The sequence below is a fragment of the Numida meleagris genome, chromosome 1 (assembly GCF_002078875.1).
Source record: "Numida meleagris isolate 19003 breed g44 Domestic line chromosome 1, NumMel1.0, whole genome shotgun sequence".
In the NCBI taxonomy this organism is placed as follows: Eukaryota; Metazoa; Chordata; class Aves; order Galliformes; family Numididae; genus Numida; species Numida meleagris.
Window position 1 is genome coordinate 75,604,859 of NC_034409.1, and position 10,052 is coordinate 75,614,910.

The following is a 10,052-nucleotide window of genomic DNA, read 5'->3' on the forward strand; positions in this document are numbered from 1 at the left end:
GAGAGCTCTTGCGCTCTCAGGAGGGTGTCCTTAAAGAGCTGCCAGCTCTGCTCTGTTCCTACGCCCTTAAGGACAGTTTCCCAGGGGAAAACTGGGATTCCCATGGGATCCTGAGCCCATCTATATACTGCATCTCTTCCTTGATGGCCTGAGGTATCATGAGCCCACAGAGCTAGAAATAATTCACCGTTATGTTGCCAGTCAAGATCTACCTGAGCCACTTCAATCCTAGCAGCCCAATCCACCTGCTGGTTGTTTTGATGTTCATCGGTGGCACAATTCTTGGGTACGTGGACATCTAACTGACGTTCCTTTACAACCATGTTCTCTATGCAAGCAGCAATATCTTTCCACAATGCAGTGGCCCAGATGGGTTTGCCACTGCCCTGTCAGTTGTTCTGCTTCCATTGCTGTCAATACTCCTATAGGGCATTTGTCATCACCCAGGAGTCAGTGTAGTGATACAGCACTGGCCACTTCTCTCTTCAGGAATATCTAAAGCTAGTTGGATAGCCTTCACTTCTGCAAATTGCCTCAATTCACCTTCAGTAGCTTCTGCAACTCGTCATGTAGGACTCCATACAGCAGTCTTCTACCTGTGATGCTTTCTCACAGTACAACAGGACACATCAGTGAACAAGGCGTATTGCTTTTCACTCTCAAGTAGTTTACTCTATAGCAAATCATAGAATATCTCAAGTTGGAAAGTACCCACAAGGATCACGGAGTCCAACTCCTGACTCCACACAAAACCACATGTCTGAAAGCATTGTCCAGATGCTTCATGAACTCTAGCAAACTCAGGACTGTGACCACTTCCCTGGGGAGCCTGTTCTGGGGCCCAGTCTATGTACAGCCAGAATTACCCCTTCCCAGGTGCAGAATCTGGTGTTTGCTCTTGTCAAAATTCTTGCAGTTGGTGATTGCACAGTCTTCTAATCTGTCTAAATCTCTCTGCAAAGCCTCTCCACCCTCAATGGAATCAACAGCTCCTCCCAATTGAGTACCGTTAACAAATTCACTCAAAACACCTTCTAGTCCTACATCCAAGTCATTTATGAAAACATTAAAGAGAACTGGCCCTAAAATGGGCCCTGGGGAACCCTGCTAGTGACCAGCCATCAGCCTGATGTTACTCCATTTACTATAACTCTTTGTGCCCAACCCGTCAACCAATTGCTCACCCATCACATTATGTTTTTGTCTAGCCGTATGGCGGACATTTTGTCCAAAAGAATACTAGGAGAAGCTGCATGAAAAGGGATCCCTCTGTCCCTCCAGAAATACAGATGGGTTCTGTCCCTTTATGACTTTATGGCATTAGAGTACACTGTGCACTGGTGTCCACTTGAGCCTTACACTCCTGTGGTTCTAATGTGCCAAGCCATCAAATCCACATAGTCCAATAAAACTGATTGTCCCTTTCCTCCACCTGGATGGAGGCAGGGCCCCTCTGGCTCTGATTATTGTATTCATTACTCATTTCTTGTGCATGAGAACCAGAAGGTTCACTGTCAACGTCAGAAATAAGATCAGACCATCTGTTCTTTCTAGGGAACTGCCATTTGGAAACATTCGGAGCAGCCATTTTTCTGGAAGAACCCCCACTTTTGGATTGTTCTTCCTTGCAACTCATGTATCCATGCCTACAGGGTCAAGGTGGGTTTTCCATCCCACTTCCTCATATCTTATTCATGGTCACACAGGTAAAACCACAGGGTGACAATGTGGTGTGTACCCACTATATCCTCTCTCTCGAGCACAGGAACACTTCTAATAGCTGAGATACTGGCTTGTACAGGTCAGGGAGAAAACATACACTTTTTCTTTGAGCTGCTGAAACAGTTTTTCTACAGCTGACAGGGGTCTGGAGGGAGAATGACAGATTTTCTTCATATTGTTGAAGTAGGCTAGCCACCACATCCACCGCTAGTTTTTTGTTTTTTGTTTTTTTCTTTTTTGAAATCTTTTTGCATAACTTATAGCTCACCCAAGGTTAGGGGTCAGATGTTATGCCTCCTTTATGAGTTCTGCCTCTCCCTGCTCCTTCCATTCTTGTTGTGGCCCTGCTTCATCTACTTCTTCATCTCCTTCTGTCTTAGCAGGAGTTTCTTTCCTTACTAAATAAGCTGACTTTTGCAGCCATTTTTAACTCTTGTGTATAAGGACAACTGATACTGGCACTGGTTGGCTCTGTGGATGAACTGCGGGGCTTGTCACAGGGACTGGAGTGACCACAGGGCCTGTCGGAACAGTCTGGGGCAACTGCAGGGTCCATCACAAAGACTGAAGCAATTCTAGGGCCTGTCACAGTGCTTGGAGCAACCTCAGGGCCTGTTGCAGGCACCCATCGCCCTAGACACCTGTCCATACCATCCCATGCTCCCTGTAATTCATATACATCCCACCTTGGAATAGACCTCTGGGTGACATTCTTAAACAGTTGCTTAATCTTAAACAAAACCTGAAACACATTCACAAATCAATAGGAACACGCGGGTTTGAACATCCCAGAGATATTCAGAATTCTCAAGAGCTACTATAGCTAGTCTAGGGGAAGAAGAGAAAGTGAAAGAGAAAGGGACGCTGAGGAAACAGTGGAAAGTATCCTCCCTTATCTCCTCTGTAGCCTACCTCCCAGAGGAGACAAAGCAAAGAGTGTGTCTCCAATATATGGTTCCCTAGGCACAAAGATGACTGTAATGCTGAGCACAAACACCAGATTAGTTTTCCAACCAGCCATTTTATCATATCAGCACAGCAAAATGGCAACCTTAATCCGACACTCGGAGACAGAAGCAACACGGTGAGGAAAATAAATAGCAAGTAAGGTGTGAAATAATATAGTTCCAAAAAAAGGCACTGAAAGAGCTCTGCAAATAAAAAATTAGCAGAGTAACTACCACAACAACCGCAAGTCTACTGCAATTCACTCTGGTCAAATCCGCTGTTTACTTAACTCTTTGAGCCTCATGTTGAGTGCCAAAAGGAATTTTGAGGTTTCACCCAGCAGGTAACTAAGCACCACACACTCATTCACCCACACCCCACTCTCCCAGGGGGATAGGAGAGAGAATTGAAAAAAAAAAAGTAGAACTCGTGGGTTGAGATAAAAAGTATTTACTAAAACAGAAAAAGGAAGAGGAAGAAAGGACAATAGTTATGATAATAATAAAATACATAGACAAGTGATGCACAAGCAATTGCTCGCCACCAGACTACTGATGCCCAGCTAGCCCCTCAGCAGCACCTGCCTGCCCAGCCAACTCCTCACTATTTTCAAGCTTTTTTCACATGATGTCATACAGAAGCATGTACCACAAAATTATAACTGAGACTCTAAAATACTATCATAATATAATTAACAGGTCAGAAGCCTCAGCAAAGAGACTACTTCTATGTTGTTGTTTGGCTTTAAGTACCACCAGATAGTAGAACCTCATCTTGCAAATTCTTTGTAGAGAAAAGCCACAGCTAGCACAGGAACAAGCCTAGAAGACATGCTAAACAAAGTAGGTAATTAAAAGGCACCTCCATCTGAACTGCTGTTAAAAAAGGCACGGAGAAACTGGACACAATCCAGCATTGGGCCACCAGGGCAACAAGGAGCTCAGGTTCACCACAGAATATGAGAGCTAGGTTTGTTCAGTCCGCAGAAAAGTTGCTTGGTAAGGAATTTAATAGCAGGCTGGGATTATCTAAAAGGGGAGTGGGGGGTTTAGAGGCGATGGGGTCAGATTCTTCTCCGCGGAACACAGCAAAAGAAAAAGAAGTAAGAAGTGTAGCTTGCAGCAAAAGAAATTCTGATTAGATATCAGAAAAAATTATACATGCAACAAGGGCAGTTCAGCAATTGCCACACGTGTCCAGAAAGACTGAGGAAACTCCACTCCTGGAGACATGCAAGAGCTAACCTGAAAAAGGCCCTAAGCAACCTCAACTATCGAGATTTAGAGATGGCTCTGCTGTGAGCAGAGGGTTGGATTAGGCCATCTAGAGGTTGAAATGGCTGTCAAAGGAACAGTAGAAGAAGAATTTATGCACTGAGGTTTTCTCCTCCCTGTACTCCCTAAGTCTCTGTTAGTATAGTCAATTGTCAAATCCGTAAGAAATCTATCATCTTTTGTCAGTGAGTTCCACAGGTAAACTGCCTCCTTTGGTTTGCTTATAATGTGTTCTCTTGCACATTTTTAATGTCACATTTTTACTTCATTGCTGTAGAAAGAAAAATCAATTACCTGATTGATAGTCACTCCACCTGCTCATTATTTTATAGACCTCTCAATTCTGTATCCTTCCTCACCTGTTTTGCAGGCTGAAGACTCCAACCCTATTTAGATGGTCTCCATACAAAGCAATTCTACACCAAATCATCTTTGTTGTCCCTCTTTGAGGTGTTTCCAACTCTGTTGTATTGTTTTGGAGAAGAGGGCGAAGTGTGGCTCAGAAATGAGAAGTGTTAAAAGATGCTGGTGAGACACAGACAGAGACACAATGACGATTTCTGCTATTTGCTCACCACAACTGAGCATTAAGCTAACATGTGCATGGACTTGCATACGATCACAATCGTACCCCTGAGAGGTTACCACCAGCTCACAACTGTTTCATATGTAAATTCTGAGTTATTTTTCTCCACAAGAGCACATTGTGCCTGACAAACTTAGGAGCCTTTCACAACGGTGTTTGACACTGTCCCACACAATATCCTTGTCTCTATATTGGAAAGACATGGATTTGATGGATGGACTACTCACTGAATAAAGATTTGGCTAGATGATCACATTCAAAGAGTTCTGGTCAATGGCTCAATGTCCAGGTGGAGACAAGTGACAAGTGGTATTCCTCAGGATCAGTACTGGGGCTAACACTATTAACATCTTTGTTGCTGATATGGACAGTGGGATTGAGTGCATGCTCAGCAAGTTTGCCAACAGCACCAAGCTGTGAGGTGCTGCTGAGACATTGTAGGGAATGGGGGACCTCCACTGTGTCGCCGTTCAGGGGGATCTTGGCAGGCTTAAGAGGGGGGCCTGTGTGAACTTCATGAAGTTCAACAAGTCCAAGTGCAAGGTCCTGCACCTGTGTCCAGGCAATCCCAAGCACAAATACAGGACTGAGAACAGAACAGGACTTGGGAGTGCTGGTGGATGAAAATATGGCTCTTGCAGCCCAGTATGCCAACTATACCCTGGGCTGAATCAAAAGAATTGTGGCTAGCAGAGAGACAGAGGTGATTGCTCCCCTCTACTCCACTCTCATGGGGCACCACCTGCAGTACTGAGTTCAGCTCTGGGGTCCCCAGCACAAAAAGAACATTAACCTGCTGGAGTAGGTCCAGAGGAGGGCCGCAAGGATGATCAGAGGGCTGGTGCACCTCTCCTGGAAAGACAGTCTGAGAGATTTGGGGTCGTTCAACATGGAGAAGAGAAGGCTCCTGGAAGACCTTACAGTGGCCTTACAGTACCTAAAGAGGGCCTACAGGAAAGATAAGAGGGACCCTTTACTGGGGTCTGTAGTAACAGGACAAGAGACGATGGTTTTAAACTAAAATACAGTAGATTCAGATTAGAACTGAATTTAGGAGGCATTTTTTCCTCTAGGAGGAATTTTTTACTCAGAGGGCGGTGAGGCACTGGAATATATTGCCCAGAGGAGCTGCAGATGCCCCACTCCTGGAAGCGTTCAAGGCTAGGATGGATAGGGCCCTGGGTGACCGGAGCTTGTGGATGGCAACCCTGCCCACATCGGAGAGGACTGAAACTACATGATCTTTAAGATCTCTTCCAACCCAAACCATTCTATGATCCCATGAACACTGTTTTTCATGTACCTATATTGAATTTCATCTCCTGATCAATTGCATGCTCATTCACTATCATAAAGTCCTTCTGCAATTATTGAGCCAGTTTTCATCCTATTAACCTAAATAACTTTATAAAAACAGTTAATTTTCTCACTTCACTATCCAAGCTCTATTTCTGCGTCTTTTAGAAATATACTGAACAGCACATAGTTCAGGTCAGATCCTTATCGTGTCACCACTGATAACTTCACTTTGCTATAAAAAGTGGATGCTTATTCCTACTTTCCTTTTCCTACTTTCTACAAGTTAGCCACAGAAGAAAAATGTCGTCTTCTCTTTTATGCCATGGATTTATCTTTATTTAAATACTTTCATGAGGCAACCTTGTCAAATCCTCTTTCAGAAAGCCAGATCTCTCTTGTCCTCAAACTTGTTACATTGCCCAAAATCTCTGGGCCTTTTTACAAGACAAGATTTGTCTTTACAAAAGCAGATGCTGACTCCTTTTTTGATGTCATAATCGTTGCTTTCTCTATTACCTCTTGCCCAGATATCAGCTTTAATAGTCTGTGCTTTCTTCACATTTGGAGGCTTTTATTTGGAACCCGTTTTGAAAATCAGCATTGTATTTGCCATTTCTAATTCTCAGCACTGAGGTAGACAGTCTTGCAGTTCTGCCGAGAAGTACATAGCAGTGAAGGCCATCTGGTCCTGGGGAACGGGCATATGGACCATCATCCTACAGCCTGCCCAAGCTAGATGCTCTGTCAGGTCATGTGACCACCAGACAAATAGGTTCTATTCACAGACTAGTGCAGATCCCATTTCTTTACTCCATAGCACTGCAGTCCTCAAAACAGAACAGTCATTTATACTGATGGTGAAGATGACACACTCTGCTCTTCCATAAAGGACAATTAAAACTGTAGCAAATCAAAAATCACTAGGATTAAAAACGTCAACCACCTGACAACCCTCTGTATGAAAACATTTTGAAATGCTCCAGCTTCACAGCTTGCAGAATAATTGCAGTGGGCTGGGCATCACAAACTGTTCGCTCATTATCGAAGTGAGGAGGAGCAATGGTAACAATAACAAAAACACCAAAACTCTAGTCCACCAGCACCTTGCTTAAGGTGTATTCTTCCTGTGTGTGCCCACTTCCTACTGCCAGTATTCTTGTTTTTCCCACCGACTCTGTTTTCTTGCCTTAACTAACACAGAGAGCACTCACCCACAGGATGGCATCAGGACCTTGACACGCAGAATGCCACTGATGGGATTTAAAAGCAGCTGTTGGAGGAAGTATCACACCCCTAAACCAGGGGGTCCTAGAAGAGGAAATAAAGCAAAATTGGAAGTAGCAGGAATGGACTTGCACGCTGCTGCCATGGCTGAGTGATCATGGCAGTCAGTGTCAAGGCTCGGGAAGGAGCAGCTGACAGCTCTTCGGGTCTGCCGTGCGCCCCGTGACTCACCCGTGTCTGATCCACACAGGCAGGATCCTGACAGAGCTCTGTTTGTTTCTGGGCAGACTAAAGGTTGTAGCTCCAGGCTAGGCAAAAAGCAGGCCTCACGCAGAGGGCTTGGTTTTCACCATTTGCAAAACACTTCCTGGGCTGTAGTTAATAAATAACTACAGGGGTGGGGGAAGGCCAGGCTGGGAGAGATAGGTAGACACGGAAGGGATGGACTGCTCTTCCTGCCTCCTATCCACTCTGCTCACGCCCTCGCCAGCTACATTCCTACCTGGTTTGTAACCAAGGCACAGAAGGCAAAAGCCAACACAGCTCTCACAGCTGTAGCTTGCTCTCCCAGCCTGTGGTGGCTGAGAGCCCTTCTTTGCTCTTAGCCCTGCCCAGAGACCCTAACACTTCCGTGGGCAATGGGCACATGTGCCAGAAGGCTAAAAATCATGCATCTTGTGTGTCTTCCTTCATAAGGTGAAAATAACAAACCTTCACATGAGAGAGAACACACTCCTCTCTGTCTCAGAAAATGCAGGATAGTTATACATTGCAGCCAAAATGGGCAAGCACAGTCCTCCCTCTCTATGCCAGTCCTCGCTACATCATGTTGCCACTTTTATCATGAAGTTGACCACACATTTAGACAGAAAACAAGAATAAGGCCCCAGAAGCTCAATGTAGGAGTGTATGGAAAAGTGTATGAATTAGCAGCACTAACTGCTGGTGACAGTGGTCTCAGCTGCATTTACATCACTTCTGAACAGCTTCTTAGGGACAATATTGTTTTCAGGAACACATTGCCTAGAACTTTTCAAATAGCACAATTGTAAATGCTTGCTCTTGCAAAGACATCTTGACAAATTGGAAGGCTGGGAAATCACCAACCAAGTACAGCTTAAAATGAGCAAGTGCTGTATTCAGCACCTGGGATGAGGCAACCTTGTATCTATACATAGATGGGAGAAGATGGGGTGGAGAGCAGCCCCACTGAAAGGGGTCTAGGAATTCTGGTTAACAGCAAGTTGAATCTGAGTCTCACAGTACCATACTGCTCCTCATGAGGGGAGCAGAGGGGCTGAGCTCTGCTCTCTGTGACAGCAACAGGACCCAAGGGAATGGCATGGAGCTACATCAGAGGACGTCAGGCTGGGGATTAGGAAAAGGGTCTTCACCAGAGGGTGGTGGGGCCCAGGAACATGCTGCCCGTGGCCTCATACTGCTGGACCTCAGAGAGCACTTGGATGTTATTCTCAGACATAGGGTTTGAATTGAATTAGGAGCGGTGCTGTGTGGAGCCAAGGCGTGGACTCGATGACCCTTGTGGGTCCCTTTCAACTTTGCATACTCTGATTCTGTGATTCTAATGAGGCTTAGCACCTCTTAAACAGCATCAAAAAAGAAAGTGACTTAGCTATACAGGTGTTGTGCTTTCACACTAAGGCTTGCATCAGCAAGTGTATTTTCTGCAGAACTTGGTGCATGCCAGCCCCTTGTACCACAAGCTCAGGTCTCACCACATGAGGTGGGCACCGCTCTGACTGCCCCGCATCACGAAGAAGGACCTATACCTGCAGAGCAGCATCGGCTTGTGTCCATTCATAAGCCAATGAGGGCACTTTCAAGAAGTCTTTTATTCACAGCCACACACACAAACATGCATAAAGAAGCCAGTTCGTCTCACACCAGCATCTTCCTTGTTTAACCGCTCAGTTTCCCGGGGCCGGCTGAGCAGCAGCGCAGACAACCCCAGCCACGAGGGAAGGCTCCGGTCGGAGCCCTGGGGACCACCAGCACCAGCCCAGACGGCGGCGTTACGACGCGGCCACCCCGCCAATGCCAGCCCCGTGCGGCGGCAGCGTCATGGGGGGCAGGAACATAGCCTTCAACTTTCCCGACATGCTGGCGATCTCCGGGTCCTGCGACTCGTAGGACTTGATCAGCCGGGCGAACTTCAGCACCCCTGCGAAGGGAGGGAGGGAGGGACAGAAGAAGACAGCGCTCGGCGGAACAGGCCCTGCCCCCCCCGCCAGGACTGCCCACCTTCGCCGTCGCTGCTGAAGCCGTAGGCCTTGATCACGTCCTGCTGGATCTGCGTGGCCACGGGCAACAGGAACTGCAGCATCTTCCCCATGTCGTTACACGCGTTCTCCCGGGCCTCGTCCATGCGCTGCACGTTCTCAGGCGCCCCGAAAGCCTTGATCACCTCGGCCAATACCACTGCGGTGACAAAATCCCCTCACGCAACACGCCACCACCCGCCCCAACCCGCAATCCCCACCGCTCACCTTTCGCCTGCTCCGCGCTGAGCGCCGGCGGCGGAACCTGCGCGGAGGCCGCCATGGGGCCCTACCCCTCAACGCTAACCGCCACCTCCCCCCACCCGCTCACGGCGCATGCGCCGCCAGCCCGCCGCACCGCCCTATCATTACACCGCACTGTGGGGCTTCCCGCGGGGCGGGAAACCTGCTAGACAAATACTAAAAGAGCTGAAATCACTGCCGAACGGCCTCTCGCGCGGAGGCCGGTAAGGCGCAGACCTGCCCCGCAGTGAGGGCGAGTGAGCCGCTCGCCCTGGGCCGCCGCCTGAGTGTGCCCATGGCTCTCCCAAGCAAGGTGCCGCCCGCTCCGGGCTGTCGGCGGCTGCCGTAGCCGCGCACCACGACGGCGCCGCGCCGCTCTGGCCGTATGCAGATCAGCCGCTTCTCATTGGTGCCGCTGCGGGCACGCCCCGCCCCGAGGAGATGACGGGCTCGACTCGGCCTCGGGCGAGCGCTGCG

At 47.7% G+C, this 10,052-nt stretch overlaps 2 protein-coding genes across 5 annotated transcripts in view; both read right to left on the reverse strand.

Annotated features, from left to right (window-relative positions):
* Positions 1 to 7,533, reverse strand: part of PTPN6 (protein tyrosine phosphatase, non-receptor type 6) — a 21,079-nt gene extending 13,546 nt beyond the window's left edge. The window contains exons 1-2 of one of the 3 annotated variants that reach the window (XM_021395878.1): positions 7,285 to 7,518; positions 7,041 to 7,137 (exon numbers count right to left, since the gene is read on the reverse strand). In XM_021395878.1, the coding sequence (XP_021251553.1) occupies positions 7,041 to 7,054 (14 nt within the window). In that variant the 5' untranslated portion in view covers positions 7,055 to 7,137; positions 7,285 to 7,518. Of the gene's footprint in view, positions 1 to 7,040; positions 7,138 to 7,284 lie in introns of all 3 variants that reach the window. The other 2 variants (XM_021395869.1, XM_021395893.1) reach the window with 2 other exon arrangements.
* On the reverse strand, positions 8,887 to 9,955 carry C1H12orf57 (chromosome 1 C12orf57 homolog). Of its 2 annotated transcripts, none has more exons than XM_021395948.1 (3): positions 9,813 to 9,955; positions 9,316 to 9,492; positions 8,887 to 9,235 (listed from the first exon to the last, which is right to left on the reverse strand). In XM_021395948.1, the coding sequence occupies exons 2-3, from the start codon at positions 9,437 to 9,439 to the stop codon at positions 9,087 to 9,089; spliced, it is 273 nt and encodes a 90-aa protein (XP_021251623.1). In that variant the 5' UTR covers positions 9,440 to 9,492; positions 9,813 to 9,955; the 3' UTR covers positions 8,887 to 9,086. The 2 variants fall into 2 exon arrangements, with proteins under 2 accessions (XP_021251623.1, XP_021251614.1); XM_021395939.1 differs by lacking the exon at positions 9,813 to 9,955 and adding an exon at positions 9,561 to 9,762.

Bases quoted from the DNA above. Each gene is read 5' to 3' on its own strand.
- C1H12orf57 (XM_021395939.1), bottom strand. From the start codon at position 9,615: ATGGCGGCCTCCGCGCAGGTTCCGCCGCCGGCGCTCAGCGCGGAGCAG. The intron at 9,493-9,560 runs GTGAGCGGTGGG...TTGTCACCGCAG, and splicing joins CAGCGCGGAGCAGGCGAAAG to TGGTATTGGCCGAGGTGATC. The intron at 9,236-9,315 runs GTGGGCAGTCCT...CTCCCTTCGCAG, and splicing joins CTTCAGCAGCGACGGCGAAG to GGGTGCTGAAGTTCGCCCGG.